Here is a 16,138-nt window from a genome sequence, read left to right as displayed (position 1 = left end):
GCAAATTGTAGAGTAATGGGCCTCAATAATCCACAGTGCATGCAAACCTGGTGAAGATCTACAGGAAACCGTTCAGCTCTGTCATGCAAAGCATTGAGGTGAACAATGTTTTGTTTTGACCAAATTCTTATGTTCTGCACCATTAAATGTAAAACATCTATAAAATTCAATTCCATTTTTTTTTTTTTTTACATTTTTCCTCACAGTTTAAGTGTTCCTATGATGCCCATTTCAGACCTCTCACAACTTTTTAAGTGGGATCATTTGTATAATCGGTCACTAGGGATAATACTGTGTGGCTCACTATATGTCGTTCTGGTAATCGCCTGTCTGTCCTGGGGGAGGATCCGTCCTTCATGTGGGCACCCCTGAGGTTTCTTCCTTTTTTCCGGAATCTTTTTTTTTTAGGAGTTTTTCCTTACCGCGAAGGGGGGTCTGAGGGCAGGGATGTCCAGTTTAGTTTAGTCAGTTTGTCAATTTAGTATTTTCCTATTGAATTCAATGTATTAATTATCCTTTTGATTTTATGTTTAACTTTTTCAATTACCTATACGAAGCCCATCGAGACGACTGTTGTTGTGAATTTGGGCCATGCAAATTAAATTGAATTGAATTGTTCATATACGTATACACGTATGTATATACGTGTATACGTATGCATATATATATATGTATAACGTTGCACTTGTGTTGCAGTACATGGAACTGCAAATAAAACAATTAACACTTACATCTGTTATTTTATTCTGCTTTATTTACAGTTAAGCTTATTTATATGGTTAAATTTGACACACAGAACACGCTAACATGGTAAATAAATGTTGTAAACAAAACATTTAAATAAACAATACTTAAGAAATATTTCATTGTTAACAAAGAATTACAAAACACAGTCAAATCATTTGGGCTTTGAAATAATTTACATTTACAAAGTTTGTTATCTAATATCCAGCTTTCTCTGGTTTTATAAAGGACCTCCAGCAAAGGCTTAGTAATGCTATACAGTCAGCACTATCAACCAGCACTGATAGACATAAAACAGGAGAAATCCCATCATCAGACAATTCAGGAGCAGTAATGAGAATCTTTCAAACGTTCAAAACCATTAAAATTCACTTTGATAGGGTCTAAAAATGTCTATAAAACAAGCGATTTGATGCTCCCCCCTGCCTTCATTCCTCCCACTAGGAGTCCTCAGGTTGCATCCTAAAGCCTGACTTTGACCTCAGCTACACATGTGGATTCATTCAGCTTTCCTCCAGCGCTGCTCGGTGCATGATTCTCTTCACGGGGCAGTCGTGCAGGCAGCCATCTTACAGGCCACTGCAGAGATCAGCGCCACTCCACGGCCGCTGCCCTCCTCTGACTGGATGAAGGTGATCTCGCAATGAGGACTCAGGTCCCAGACAACTTTGTGGAACCTGTCCCGGAACCTGTGATGGGGGAAAGACAGTCGGTCTCAGTGCATCTGCTTCCATTGTTCTTTATTTTTAAATGCCTATCTTCTTTGAGTAGATTTAACATTTTAGCAATAAAAAACTTTTTTTTTCTGAGGTAGCCTTTTCTCCCCTCTTCTAGATTCTTGCTTATTCAGTTTGAAGCTAATAGAGGCTTAAGCACAGTATTTTCTGTGTTATTTGGTAGAAAGTTTTATTTATAAGAATTTCTTACCATGGGTGCAGCTTGTAGACGGATCCATCAACTCCAACTGTGATCTTCAGCTCTTCCTCACAGCGTCGCTCTCTCATCCGGTTGATGACACCGGCGAGTCCAGCGCCGCACATTTGAGCAGAACGTGTGGAAACGCTCTCACAAACCAGTCGCACAATGTCACAGTCCAGCTCAGAGGGGAGAACGCCCAGCGAGGACAGGATGTTATAGATTTGTTTTCTATCCCCAGAATCACTGAAGGAAGAAAATATAGAAAATAAACATTTTATTCACGTGGTTGATTTATTTTATACAGTACAGACCAAAGGTTTGGACACACCTTCCCATTCATTTGAATGAGAAGGTGTGTCCAAACCTTTGGCCTGTACTGTATGTTTATGGTAAAGTAAAATGAATTTATTTTCCATTTCACTCTGTTATGAAGCTTGTGTTATCCACACATCTGCTGTTTTTTCCATCTGCTTTGCACAGAGTGCCTGCATGAGTAACTAATGTATTTTCCTGACCATCTGAATTTTACTGACTATAAAATGAGTAAACATTGAATTCATGCTTGTGCAGATAGCAGTAGGGTTTATGGGATGTTGTTTTTCCATGCTCACCTCTCCACCTGGGAGACAAACCGCGTCTCAAAGCTTCCACGGGTCCTGAGCTGCTCTGAAGCTTCGCCGTTAAACAGCAGGTTTTCCTTCACCAGCTTCATCAGGACGAGCCTCACCAGCTCCCCCATGTACTTTCCACTGATCAGTTTCTCAAACCTGAAGAGGATGATGACAAAAGAAAAGACACAACAGATAAGATTCAACGTTTGTGAGGCAAATTGAGTCAGAAAACCAAAGGGGTGAGGGAACAGGGCGAGAGCGGATAAGGAGGGTGACGTCAAGGGCAAAGTGGCCAACTGAGGCCGAGCACTTGTGTGGATGGACTGTCAGTGAAAAAGGTAAACAGTCATTAGGCTTGCAGGCACAATGGCAAGCAGCAGAGAGGGGATCATTAATCTGACTCCCCCAGCTGCTGATGTTTGAGACCTGTGTCCATTTACTAACATCCTGAGGAAAACAACAGGTAGCTTGGCAACTTTAGAGTGCTCAGGTGAGAGTCAGGTGAGGACTGCCAGAAACAGATGAATTATTCATGAAAAACTACCTAACTAAAGATGCTTTCAAGAGGGGTGATAAGTTTACAGTCAACCTCAAATAACCTGACTTGACTCTTGTCCTGAGTGCAATCAGCTGGGGGGGAGGGAGGGGGGAGTTTAAATAGGTAAATGTAATGCATGGCTTTACTCACAGCTGCTGTCCTGGATTAATGGAGAACTCATCCACCACCCGGTCGTATTCCAGCCTGAACTCCTCCAGCTCCCCTTTGTCGCCAAAGGCTCCCCACTCTGTGTTGACGCACATGCGGCCCTCCTCCCCTTCCACCAGCTCCACAGTTCTCATCTCCTCCATGTAGCACGCATTGCAGCCAGTGCCTGGTGAGTAAAAAAAAAGAAGCTCCTGTGAGCACGAGGCATCAGTGCTGAGGCGCCTGCATGCTTACACTTGCGCACTGCTTCTTACCAACAATCATCCCAACTTCACAGCTGCGGTCCTCGTAATAGCAGGAAATCATGGTGGCAACTGTGTCGTTCACCATGGCAACCACATCCATCTCAAAGTCCTGACAACACAGAATCAGGATGTTTGAGTGTCTTCCAGTTTAAATATATCTACCTGACTACCAGCAATGCAAATTTGTCTCCTGTAGAGGACATATCTAAACCTAAACATCTTCCAACCACTGCATTCTACTGAATTTAACATCTACAGAGGATATTTGGGGCTTTTCAATGATACCAATTGTGAAGGGGTGGGGCTTTTGGAATTATAGTTTTTGGTGGATTTAAAAACAGTTACTGGACAAAGTTATTTTGCCTGGAAGTGAGGGGGATATGTTATTGTTTTATTTTAAAACAGGAATCAGATTTGGACTACACACCCCTCGCCTCTTGATGGCATCCCTGAGCAATCCCACAACGTTGTTCCCTTCTGCACCAGACGCCTTGAAGCCTTTTGTCCAGTTAAGCAGGATTCCCTGTTGAACCAAACCATTTCTATAAAAACTGGCAATTAATCATAAAAATCCTTATTTACCCATGTGAATCAAACGATAGTTCACATCATTTATCTAAACCCACCTTGTCAATGTCTTCGTGTCTGACTGGAAAGGAGAAGGTGAAACCCAGAGGAAGCTTTTTGTGCTTGATGTGGTGTTTATCCAGAAAATCCGACATGCACTCTGCAATGTAGTCAAAAAGCTGTAGACACATTAAAAAAAAAAAAACAAACAGCAGAAGTGAGCGCTCATTACATGACATTATAACCTGCTGCAACGAAAGTGTTTGAGGTGTTCACAAACCATTTCTGCAGTTCCAGTCATTGCATCTTCGGGAATGGAGTACATTTGGTTCGTTGTCTCCACCTTAAAGCCCCGTTCTTCATCTTTTCCCACTTTGACAAGCATCACACGAAAGTTTGTACCCCCCAGATCCAAAGCCAAGAAATCGCCCACCTCTGTCAACAACAGACGGGGCACACACACTGAATTACATTCACTCAGCATCAACAATCCACAGTTTGGTCATTTTTCTTTGACATTTTACTTCAGTTTATTATATTTTGCTAGAATTTACCTGATCCTTCTGGGGTGGAGCAGACATAAGTTGGAAGCATTTTGACGCTGGCCTCTTCATGGCTCTCTAAACGCAGTCCTCTGTCCATTTCCCGCTGCATCCTTTTCATGACCTCTTTGAGCTCTTCTTTATTCAGCCTGAACTCTGACAAAATCTGCTCCACCTGAAAATGTAAGAGGTTTCAATAAAACATATGGAGTTCACTTTTTTATCTGGTTTTACACTGCGAAAACTGAATTTTAAGGAAGTGAAAAAGACCCTTGTTGCAAGAGAAATTGTCTTACTTGCAAGAAAAATAACGTTTTTTTCAAAAGCAAAATAATCCTTCTTTGAGGAAACATGTCTTAGTGACCAGAATACCTGTCTTAAAATAAGAATTCTGGATGAGTTATTTCTAAGAAGCCGGTTTCTGCTGCAAGTTGGCAAAGTTGTAAAAAAAACAAAGGATTTGCAGGAAAACATATAAGCCTTTTTTTTCTTACATTTTGTCTAATTTTTCTTGCCAGAGAAACTAGAAAAGCCAGAACTAAAAAAATACCATAAAAACGTCATTTTCTGCGACAGACAAATCAAATCTTACCATGAGGATTTCTTTCACGACAGCTTTGAAGCTGGAAGGCAACTTCCCCATGGTGTCGAGATGAGTGCTGACACACGGCATCTTGTTATACTAAAGTGAGCTGATTCTAGGAATAAAAGCCTGATTCTAAGAATAAATGCTCTCCTCTTGTGTGTTTTCACAGCAGGTAATGCGTGAGGATGACAGAATGAGCCTCACTGCTGTGTTTATAGACAGGTGAAGGGGGTGGGACCCACCAAAGACCCTCCCCTTTTGAGCATCGACCCATCTGGTGACAAAAGTTCAAACACACGCACAAATGTCCACGAAGACACAACTTGTGTGTGAGTTTATTATAGCAACAAAAAATCAATATGACCAGGTTATGACATATTACCATGCATGACATCTGCAGATGGGCTGATGATACTTTTTAGTGTACAGTATTAAGGAGAGTGTTTGTTTTGCCATGCATTTGCATTACAAAAAACATAATCGCTATTTCTTTCCTAATAAGATCTCAAAACATTCACTGGACAATATCGGTTATTGGGGCTTGTGGATGTTAAAAGTCATTAAACAATCATAGCTATTTAATGACAACTTTTAATTCACCTGTAATATCAATAAACACGTGATAATTGAGATTCAAGTTTAAACAAGTTTTACTACTTGACTGTAGTTTTGGCTTATTAAATCATCAAAATATCTCACAAAAATACTGAAATATTAGAAGATGTATCCTTATTTTTTAAATAAAACAAAAAATTGTTCCATTGTCTATTCTGTCAAAGCTATTTATAAATTGTAAAACGTTTTGGTAAACCTTTACCTTTAATCAACTAATGTCATGAATGTTTTATTGACCCCTGTTCTCTGAACTTGAGATTTTTCATTTTTGGGGAATATTGGCTTTGCTGAGGCATTACACAACACAAAATTACACAGAGAAGTAAAATTAGAAGCATATCTAAAATTAGGAGCACAGAGAGGTTTACTGACCTCTAAAACTAATAGAGGCATGCCAAAGGTGAGGACTTTTCTATTTTTATCAGCTCCAGCAACGTAGCAGTGGGGTGGTGAGAGTTTTATACATACAGCAGTCACAGATAAGATAAGAAACAATCTCAACCCCATGCCCTTTATGAAAGCCAAAGACAGGTGCTCACACAACCAGCCATAAAATTAGGTCAGGTTTCTCTTTTTACAATTAATATATGATCATAAAAATTATATATACCTCCAATTTCTGCGTTATCTCTTTCAAAAGAGCCGGGTTATGAAAATTGCTGGGAAAACTCAAGGAAAAGTGAGTTTTAGGGAAATATTCCAGAAAATTCTAAAGTTTTGGCCATTAATAAGCTATTACAACAGCATTATTTGCATTTTTTGTTTTTGTTCATACAGAAGCAAATGTTTAGGAAGTTTTCTATTAGAAATGAGGGTCAAACCTGTTCTTATATTCAATTTGAACTAAAGAAAAACATCTGTTTTTCCCAATAAAGGTTGTTACTATGAAATTTTAGTTTTTAACCAAGTCTAAGTAAAACATTTTGCTCTTAAAAACCTTCAAACTAATCATTAAGATTTCAATTACATTGTATTGCCTATGGGAAAATTGAAGAGAACTCAAAATCTACAGGTTACAAAAGTCACACAGCAAACAAAAGAGGTTTTTTGGTACTTATTTTAATGGATTCCCATTTATTTGAGTAAGATGCATTAGCTCCTGTCTGAACTTTGAACACATTTACACACCAAATCTCATTCTAACCAAATTATATTTAAAAAATAAAAATGTTTTAAAAGAGCTTAAGCTTTTAACAGCAAAACACAGAATTGCTTCAGTCAGTGTTTAAAAAGCTAAAATGATTTTTCTGCCAAAAATGTTCCACTTAATTTAACCTGCTCGACTGTTTGTACGGAAACCTGCTTGATGGACGTGCAGCTTTCTCTGGTCCTGTAATCCTGAACTCTGAGCAACAATAAAATCTGATTGAGGGGAAAATGTTGGGATGTGAGGTATGTGTGTGTGTGAACTGATCATGGAGGGCCATGGCTGCTCAGATGCGAAAAACATGATGAAACCACACGCTGCACGGGAACAGATGGTCATTATTTTAAGTCTCTACATAAAACTGTTTTATTGTTCAACATGAGGCATAATATCAAGGTCTGGGACTAGGAAAAGGTAGGAAAAACTATTGTTTTGTGGCTCAACTGTACAGCTTTCACTTCACTATTGATGTATGATGCAACAGTTGACATCTCTATTCTAAATATTTTGTCAAAATGTGTCTAAACATCTCTAATTTCTCCTTGGTGCTTGTATGACTGCAAAGCTCATAAAACATGCCGCAAGGTATTTACACAATGTGCATTAATAAATTAAATATTAACTGCTCAGGACACTATCCAGTTTTTTTCTGTCTCAGACCTTGGAAAAGGGGTTTCATGTTGAACAAAATATTTTTAATTATTGATTTGCTCTTCAGTTTTTGGACTCTGGCTAAAATGACAATCATGTGTCAGAATATTCTTTAAAAGGCCTGCGTGTAGTTGCCTCAGTACAAGCATTACAGTAACACAGTAGCATTACAGTTTCTGTGCTTTAAAAAAATGCTCCACAGCTGTGAAATGATTTCCATGATAGAAATGTGTTTTTAGCAGAGTGTAAGATGAATAAACTTTCTAAAAAAATGTCCTGCAGGGCATCTCTTTCTAAGTGTTCTACAACTTTATAATACTTAGTTTCCTATGTATTTTACTGAAAAGTCTGATCCAGTAAGACTCCATAAGGCAACACACAAGGCTGAACCCTAAATAGTAAAGAAATCATTGGATATTTTTCTATACTCCAATAATATGTATTTTACAGACATCTATATTGATATAGACAGTTTTTTTACAGTTAATAAATATTAATGTCTTTTATATGAGCTCACAGAATGTTGGCTGTTGGGAGTTTTCATGGAGAAGCTCAGAAAACACCACAAAGGTCTCATTTTTCACATATTTCACATACAGACAGAATAGATAGATAGATAGATAGATAGATAGATAGATAGATAGATAGATAGATAGATAGATAGATAGATAGATAGATAGATAGATAGATAGATAGATAGATAGATAGATAGATAGATAGATAGATAGATAGATAGATAGATAGATAGATAGATAGATAGATAGATAGATAGATAGATAGATAGATAGATAGATAGATAGATAGATAGATAGATAGATAGATAGATAGATAGATAGATAGATAGATAGATAGATAGATAGATAGATAGATGACATCACCTTGTCCATCGTATCCATCAGATTCCTGTTTTGTCAAGCATCAAGTTCCTTTGATGAGCGTTTACTCCTTTTTCCCAGAAGTTCGGAGTTTCCCTGCGTTTATGTTCTTATGCTGTTGTCATTACACGCCCGTGTATAAAGGATATATTGTCCTTTTAGGGGTAATTTACATTCCCAGCACTTGACCTACATAATGCTCCGCTGTGGTTCTCTCTGACATGACTGCATTTTTTTCTTTTTTCAAACTGAAGTCATAAACCTGAAAGAAAAGTCTCACAGATTTCTCTTCATTCCTACTCGTTTGTTTGGTGCATAAAACCACATGGACGCGCCTTCATTGTTGCTCAAGTTCCATTACAAAAATGTGTGGGACTTGTCCAAACACTAATTAAAAATATATATTTTAAAAAATAATTATTTTGGAAAGTTGGAGGAGTAACAAAAAACCCAAAATTAATAAATAAAAAAGTCAAGTTAGAAAGTTTTCAGATAAATCCTCGCTTTGGCTGTTAACAACAAAAAAAGGTTAAATGACAAAAAAAAAAGCATCCAGCGTCTCGGTGAAAACGTTGCTGTATCTCAACAAAACCAAAAGCAATTCCACGAAGGACAAATCATTTCCTCCCTTGGTGCGACTGGTCCAACAGATGCGCCTTTATCATTTTGGGTTGCTTTGGAAACCTGTAACAGGCGTGCCTCTCACACGAAAAACACTTACTTACACCGAGTTAAGTGGACAGGAGGAAATTGTTAAATGGAGCAAAATTACAAGAGAAAACATCAATTGAGGGTGCCAAGTCTTTAGTGGACTAATCGACATTTTCACCTCCCACCTCCAAAAAAAGAACCTTCAGACATAAGTCTGTATGGGTTCATGAAAAAATCGTCTAATAACTCGATGCGGGAAGGGTGACCCAATTAAAAACTGTATTTGACGTTTGTTAAAAGTACAGAGCAGGGAGTACAGTTGGTAAAGGTTTTGTAATTTTTAAAATAAAATACTAGTCATTGTAAGTAAACGTTGCTACCCAACACCATTTATATAACAACCATCAATAATAAAACACATAGGACACATTTTTAAACATTTTTTGTAATTTATTTAACTAAGCATCACTGATATGTACTAAATATGGGGCAGTCGTGGTGCAGTGATAGGGCGGTCGACCTCTGATAGGAATATTACGGGTTCAATTCCCACCTTGCCCACCCATGTGTCGAAGTGTCCTTGGGCAAGACACTGAACCCCACCTTGCCTCTGGTGGAAGGTTGGCGCCAGTGTTCAGCAGCAGAGTTGCCACCAGTGTGTGAAACTGTGTGTGAATGGGACTGTGACTGTAAAGCGCCTTAGGCCTTCGAAGATGGTAGAAAAGCGCTATATAAGTTTATGCCATTTACCTACTAAAACATGAGACCCTTTGACATCTAGAGGTAAACTAACCAGTTATTCTAAAAAAATGTTTTAACTTTATTTACAGTGAATCCATTTTATTATTGAGTATATGATGGGGGGGGGGTTATACATGTGAAGTACAAAAACATGAAAAAGAGGAATGTTGAGCTGAATATCCATGTTACCTTGCATGCTGCCTGACGTCTAGTATTACTACTTTCTTTATTAATGTAATTATGAAATAGCTATTGTTTATTTATCAAATGTACTGGTGACTCTGATGAGTGAGAGATTTTTAAATACATTTTTAACAGTTCACCGGTACCTTAAAAAGACACCTCTACAATGTTCCTCGCATGAGAGCGGAACGATGAATACAGCGGTTCGTGTTTCTTCCGAGCTACTACACCGTAGGACCGCGTTGGGGCAGTGACGTGGTGGCTGATTACTAAAGTACATCTTGGACAGTTGACGCTAATTAAGGTGTGGTTCGGTTATCTGAGCCGTTCGCAACTCACCATCAAGCTTTAATTAATTTGAAACAAGTGATTCTATTTGCTTTTTTGACCGGAAATTTATCGCTCACTGCTGATTTGCCTGGTAAGTTGTCTCGGGCCTCAACCAAACTAGTTAGCATGTTTGGCTAACTTCTTCTGCCGGGTTTCAGGAATGTAATCGAAAGTAAAATTGATGTACGAATATCTGTCTGATTGATTTCATGTAACATCCACATGATTGTTTTTTTAACTAGCTGGTAATTGTTAGTGGCAGACAGTATTTTCACTCTTGAAGGAAGTTGGCCCCCTCTCTTGGCCATCCAAGTTGTGTTGGATATTTGGATAATGCTTACTTCTTGTCCTTTTAATCAGATTTGATCCGAGGGATAAAAATGAAACTCTATAGCCTGAGTGTCCTCTACAAAGGAGCGACCAAATCAAATCTGTTGAAAGCGGCCTTTGATCTGTCCTCCTTCAGCTTCTTCCAGCGTTCCAGGTGAGTTCCACTGACCGTAACTAAAGTTTATTTTGACTGTACCGGAAGTAACGCACAGACCGCGTTTGAACTAGAGGCCTCCATGAACTTAAGCTTTGCTTTGTTGTCATCATTAGTGTGCAGGAGTTCATGACCTTTACCAGTGCCTTAATTGTTGAGCGAACGTCACAAGGGACCCGTGCCTCTGTCAAAGAACAAGGTAACACTGAGCTGTTTTTCATTATTATACATTAATCATAGCAAATGCCTTATTGTTATCACAGTGCCTAGGAAAAACTGTCATTTTTTAAACTATAAATTGTAGTATTATAAGAAGGGAAAAAAGGAATACAAACAGAGAAGAATGTATTGTCGACCTGAAGGAGTTCATTGTCTCCAAAGTGCTTTTTATATTCCCACAAATTCATTAGTCTTTTTTATGTAGCTATAATGTAGCTAGGACTATTTTCTAATAATACCTAACAAAATGATGTTTGACAGCTAAATGTAAACTTAAAAGGAGACTTTGATACTAAATAAAAATCACAGATGTTAGTTCTGTCTTCCTAATCCACTGTTTTCTTCTTTTGATGTTTTATATCTTGTGGGGTTTGTATATTAACAGGGGTGGAACAATTGATCGTATTATCAATTTTTGTTCCTATGATCCAACCAGACCTGTCTGAGGCAAGTTGTTAATTGAATTGACCTACACACTATTCTAAAATTGTTCCAAAATATAATAAATATCAATATTAGAAAATACCATTTAGATTTTACTACAACGAAAAACCACCAAGTGCCATCTCAGCAGATGACGCACAAGTGATGGCAGCAAAAATGGATCAATCCATCATTACAGTCCAATGTGTGGAAGTTTTGCGAAGAACTTGTTCTGTCGACAGTTTTATCAGAAAGCTACATAAGATTTTAAAAATGGAAACGCATGATCTACGGATTTACACGTACCTCTTTAAGCTGAATGTTTGGCCCACTTTGAGCCTTTCCCTGTTAGAAAAGAGTTTTCATTGTTTTGGCGATTTTTATTTTAATTGTTTTTGTTTTATTTTTTTAGAGTATTTGTGCCACGTCTATGTGAGAAATGACAGCCTGGGTGCTGTGGTCATCGCAGATACAGAATACCCACAGAGGGTCTGTTTCACATTGCTTGACAAGGTAAGTACAACATACATTTTTCAAGCAATTGACTAAAGATTTTAAAACTCAAATCCTCTTGATTTCTTTTTTTGTTCTTTCTAGGTGTTAGATGAGTTCTCCAGGCAGGTGGACAGTATAGACTGGCCAACTGGTAGTCCTGAAAAAATAAACTACAAAGCCTTGGATATTCACCTGGCTAAATATCAGGTCTGCTTTGCTATACCATTGAATGTCTATTCACATATCTGAACTGGAGAAAAGGAATAGTTTATTAAGTTGTAGAGTTTACTATTAGAGAATTTTGCCAAACTTATTTTTCGAAACATGTTACTGAGCTGTTTGTTCTTTTTTCCTCAGAACCCAAGAGAAGCAGATGCGATGACTAAAGTACAAGCAGAGCTGGATGAGACAAAGATCATTCTGGTAAACTTCCCTGTCTTCAGTTTTCACTAAGTTCTGAATTCTTGTACTAAATCTACAGTTTAAAAAAAGCGAACTGGTGTTGCACAACGTGTGCGTATTGTGTATTTCTGTCCATTTGTGACAAAGTGAACTTGTTCACAGGCATTAAAATTGATTGACGACCATGATGGCGCCGATCTATATCCGTTTGAGCTATTAGCTCCAGCCTTGGTCGTAGCTAATGCCGAAGCTGACTTCAGGGGCAGTGAACCTGCAGGAATACGGTTGAATAGTCTTTCTTTGTTTAGGAAGGTTTCTAACAAAGTGAAATGACCCAGAAATGTCAACCTTGATGAAAACATGTCAAACTCTCTTAACACAGTCAATAAGCTTCAATGCTTACTTTAAATTCTTCTAGCATAGATGGACAATCCATGTGAGAAAAAAAAATACCTTTTCATATTTAGAATTCACTTTTATACGGTTATTTTATTTGAGCAGAAATATCTTTTATGAACTATAAAGTACTCTTTCTTTTTAATATTTTATTTTTCCCTACTTTTCCTTGAAGATTTGGTGTTTTCTGTCGCTGTGAAATAAAACTGTAGAAACACTAAAGCAATTTGACTTTAAACTAAGAGGTGGAAATAAACAGTGTCTTTGCCATTTTTGAACAAGAGGCTCAAAAAGATGCCATCTGTGGACGTTTAACGGTCAGCAGAACCCGGGGCTCTGGACGCAGCATCATAGAATGTTTTTCTGGTTCTGATTTCTCAAAACTGCACATCTTTCCCCATCACAGGATTCGATACATACATGGTCCACAAATCAATGAATAAAATATTTAATTAACTTTGTGACAGTCCAGTTCTTTCACCTAAATGGATACAATCTAGATATTTGTTCTGTATTTGGCGTTTTCAAAACTATAAACAAACATGCCTTTTAACAGAGACACTCTTTTTCTTTCCTACTGACTTTAGATTTCAAGCAGCAACAACGGCTTCAGCTTCAACATTAAAACTGGCCTTTCGGGTCTTTTAGACTGTAGACTTTAATTTATTCAGGTATTTTTTGCAGTGCTTTGGAAAAAGAAGGGTTTAATAAACACGGCACATCCTTCGCTGTGGAACGTCTTCAGACAAATGAAATGGATCTGACTTGGTGGAAGCAAGCTTGTGATTGGACGTCTTTTTGTTTAATCTCATGTACAGAAAAAGACGAGTAAAGACACAACGGGAAGAGAATCTGACAGTTCCACAAACTGATCATGTTCTTACAGATCTATTTTATAGCTTTTTACCAACATAATCTTGTATTTGTGGTTTTCAACTGATAATGCTGTTACACGCACCGTCTTTTTTTTATCTGCATGTATCTGAATCCTTTACATCCCCACTTAAAACCTTTTTTCCACCACTAACTGCATTTATTCATTTTTCAAACACTAAACTGTTCCTTATTTTTTGAGGCCCAGAATTGAACCACCAACTGATTTAGCTGGTAATTAAATTTTAAGCACCTTTTAGCAGTTTGTCAATATAAGTTTTTGCATAAATGTGTTCAAAACAACGCTCAAGTGCTATAGTAAGCAATTAATCACTAATATGCTTCACAAATCTATTGTTTTTAGACGGAATATAAATTTATTAGTAACAAAAATGGAATAGATCGGATAAATATTTGTCCTGTTTTTTTTTTGGGGGGGGGGTCATGAGCTCATTGGAACCTCTGTTTCTGTTTTATGATAATAAAGCTGTTGTCTTCTGCAGCACAATACTATGGAAAGTCTGCTGGAGAGAGGAGAGAAACTGGATGATCTTGTGGCAAAATCAGAGCACCTGGGAAATCAGTCAAAAGCCTTCTACAAAACTGTAAGTCCTGATGACTTTTAGCTCAGCTGTCCTTACCTAAATAAAAAAAAATGTAAAAGTTGTTCTATTTCTACAAAAAAAACCAAGCGTGGCATGTGTGTTCTTCTATTTACCCTCCAGGCACGGAAACAGAACTCGTGTTGTGAAATCATGTGATGTCTCTGCCTTGTCCTGTTGGGACGCGCCTCTCTCTGCCTTTCTGCTTGTCCTACAACCCCCATCATGCATCAGTCACAAGCTCTTCACAAGGACCTCGTCTCAGATGGAGCACCAAGACGAGAGCGGGAAAGTGTGGCCGGTCAAAGAGTGCCGTCTCTGGATTGGGACTGATGGGGGCTGAAGGAGTGATGAGATGTAGTCGGAAGAATTTTAATTTAATAACAAATTATCCTTCACCTTTAAAGGCATCTGTGTGATCAGTACCAGCCGAGGACATGATGGTGTGTGTGTGTGAGACTATGTGTACAGGACGTGTGTGGTCAAAATATCTTCAAACCATTTAATGTTGTCTAGATTGAATCTGATCTTAATCTCCTAAAACAGTTGAAACGTAATAACCATAATTGTGCTTTTTCCTCATGGAAACAGACAATCTTGTTTATGTAATCATATGTTTTGCAGTCCGATTCTCAACTGTTTTATTTTTTTTTCTTCAATCAGAACTCTATAGACCCACTGGGTGGTGCTGTTTGATCACATTGCGGTTTAAATGAGTCTCGTTGAGCTCAATTAAATATATATATAAATATATGAAGTGTCAGCTTGGGGGTGCGACACCAAAGTCTCTCTGACTTTTACCTACATTTCTTTGAAAAGTTTTGCTTTGCTGGATTTAGTTACAGAATTTTTTTTCTTTTCTTAATTTATGTGGAAAAAAATGATTAGCATTCCCATTCGGCTGTATTTAAGCGAGGCTTAAAGCTGTTTAAACATGAAGTGTTAAATGTAGCGCTGGCATCAGTGGGGAGTTTGTGCGTTGTTAAGTCGTCCGGACGGTTGTGTATTTGCCACGCTTCATAAAATGAGTTTAAAGTATGACTCTGAGGTGTGGATTTTAGATCAGATCACATTCCAGGCTTAAAAACTTTATTTTTGTCACTGTGAGCACAGTTAAGTCTTATAGGGTACATTTAGCTTCTTTGAGAACTCGCCGGTTTGAGGGGAAGCGATGCCTTTTGGTTGTGTGTTTTAGATGTCTCTTTCACTCCTTTTGTAGATATACATGTGAGGTGCAGACTGCTTTGATTGGAGTGCCAGTGTGTTTGGAGAAAAATGTCTGTTTGCTCTTTCTGCTTTTACAGTATAACATTGGTGCAATATGTGCAACTCTTTGCAAATAAAGAGGAAAAACCAGTTAAAATATTTCTCACTATACTGACATAACATTAAAATGTATACACACTTTTGTTTTGACTAACACACATAAAGATTGAATTTTTGTTTTTTTTTCAATCTTTAAGTTAAATGAAATCCTTTGTAAGATTTCTGAACTTCTGTTGTAGTTTCTTTGCAGTTCAGGTCTTACATAGATTATTAAATAGTGCATTCAAGATTTTTGATCAATGTCTGCTTATTAAAACCAAATGTGTTCAAATACATTTTTGTTTGCGCTAAAAAATTAGATTGGGGGATGATGGTGTAATATTGGTTAATTCGAGGCTTTTATTTTGACTTCTTTATTTTTGACTTTTAAACAACTGTAGTGTTGTGTACAATGATACCAATATTTTTTGAAGACGCCCAAGATTTTATACATTTTAAAATCTAAGATTTATCTGAAACAATTTAATTTATAATTGGCAAAATATAAATTACATTTTTCAATGCTGCAAAGAAAGTGCTCATAAGAGCCACTCAGCCACTTCAAAGACTGTGCTTTACATTTAAGAGCATGTTAATAAATATATTTGGAACTTAACATTTGTTTTTGTTTTTTTCCTTTTCAACCTCCAAAGGGATCTAGTAGTTCAAGAGAATGGATGAGTTACAGTGCATTTGTGTCAAGATAATTAAAGTAAATTTTGTACTATTTCAAAAATGCAAAATTTCACTTAAATTGTAGTAAATGGCAGTTCCCTTTTTTTTTTGCATTTCAGTAGGCTAGGGCCACCATACAATAAATATATGAG

The 16,138-nt window shown here is 37.5% G+C and overlaps 2 protein-coding genes across 3 annotated transcripts; one reads left to right on the top strand and one right to left on the bottom strand.

Moving 5' to 3' along the window:
- Nucleotides 1-734: 734 nt before the first annotated feature.
- gck (glucokinase (hexokinase 4)) lies at nucleotides 735-5,122 on the bottom strand. Its single transcript, XM_004072155.4, has 10 exons — nucleotides 4,926-5,122; nucleotides 4,346-4,508; nucleotides 4,072-4,226; nucleotides 3,851-3,970; nucleotides 3,652-3,747; nucleotides 3,234-3,333; nucleotides 2,962-3,145; nucleotides 2,274-2,429; nucleotides 1,672-1,905; nucleotides 735-1,433 (listed from the first exon to the last, which is right to left on the bottom strand). Exons 1-10 carry the CDS (start codon nucleotides 5,004-5,006, stop codon nucleotides 1,286-1,288), a joined length of 1,437 nt encoding a protein of 478 aa, XP_004072203.1. The 5' UTR covers nucleotides 5,007-5,122; the 3' UTR covers nucleotides 735-1,285.
- Nucleotides 5,123-9,957: 4,835 nt separating this feature from the next.
- On the top strand, nucleotides 9,958-15,927 carry ykt6 (YKT6 v-SNARE homolog (S. cerevisiae)). 2 transcript variants are annotated; one of them, XM_020705739.2, is made up of 8 exons: nucleotides 9,958-10,086; nucleotides 10,473-10,596; nucleotides 10,713-10,795; nucleotides 11,651-11,751; nucleotides 11,836-11,940; nucleotides 12,091-12,156; nucleotides 13,908-14,009; nucleotides 14,130-15,927. In XM_020705739.2, the coding sequence occupies exons 2-8, from the start codon at nucleotides 10,493-10,495 to the stop codon at nucleotides 14,163-14,165; spliced, it is 597 nt and encodes a 198-aa protein (XP_020561398.1). In that variant the 5' UTR covers nucleotides 9,958-10,086; nucleotides 10,473-10,492; the 3' UTR covers nucleotides 14,166-15,927. The 2 variants fall into 2 exon arrangements, with proteins under 2 accessions (XP_020561398.1, XP_004072204.1); XM_004072156.5 differs by having other exon boundaries at nucleotides 9,958-10,203.
- Nucleotides 15,928-16,138: the final 211 nt, after the last annotated feature.

The sequence above is a fragment of the Oryzias latipes genome, chromosome 9, assembly GCF_053564925.1.
Source record: "Oryzias latipes strain Hd-rR chromosome 9, Olatipes_Hd-rR_3.1".
Taxonomy (NCBI): domain Eukaryota; kingdom Metazoa; phylum Chordata; class Actinopteri; order Beloniformes; family Adrianichthyidae; genus Oryzias; species Oryzias latipes.
This window is presented reverse-complemented; position numbering and strand designations above follow the sequence as displayed.

Excerpts from the sequence above, each read along its gene's own strand:
- gck (XM_004072155.4), bottom strand. The coding sequence starts at position 5,006 with ATGCCGTGTGTCAGCACTCATCTCGACACCATGGGGAAGTTGCCTTCC. Across the intron at positions 4,509-4,925 it reads TCGTGAAAGAAATCCTCATG|GTGGAGCAGATTTTGTCAGA; the intron begins GTAAGATTTGAT and ends TTACATTTTCAG. Across the intron at positions 3,334-3,651 it reads ATGCCATCAAGAGGCGAGGG|GACTTTGAGATGGATGTGGT; the intron begins GTGTGTAGTCCA and ends CTGTGTTGTCAG.
- ykt6 (XM_020705739.2), top strand. The coding sequence starts at position 10,493 with ATGAAACTCTATAGCCTGAGTGTCCTCTACAAAGGAGCGACCAAATCA. Across the intron at positions 11,941-12,090 it reads TTCACCTGGCTAAATATCAG|AACCCAAGAGAAGCAGATGC; the intron begins GTCTGCTTTGCT and ends TTTTTTCCTCAG. Across the intron at positions 14,010-14,129 it reads CAAAAGCCTTCTACAAAACT|GCACGGAAACAGAACTCGTG; the intron begins GTAAGTCCTGAT and ends TTTACCCTCCAG.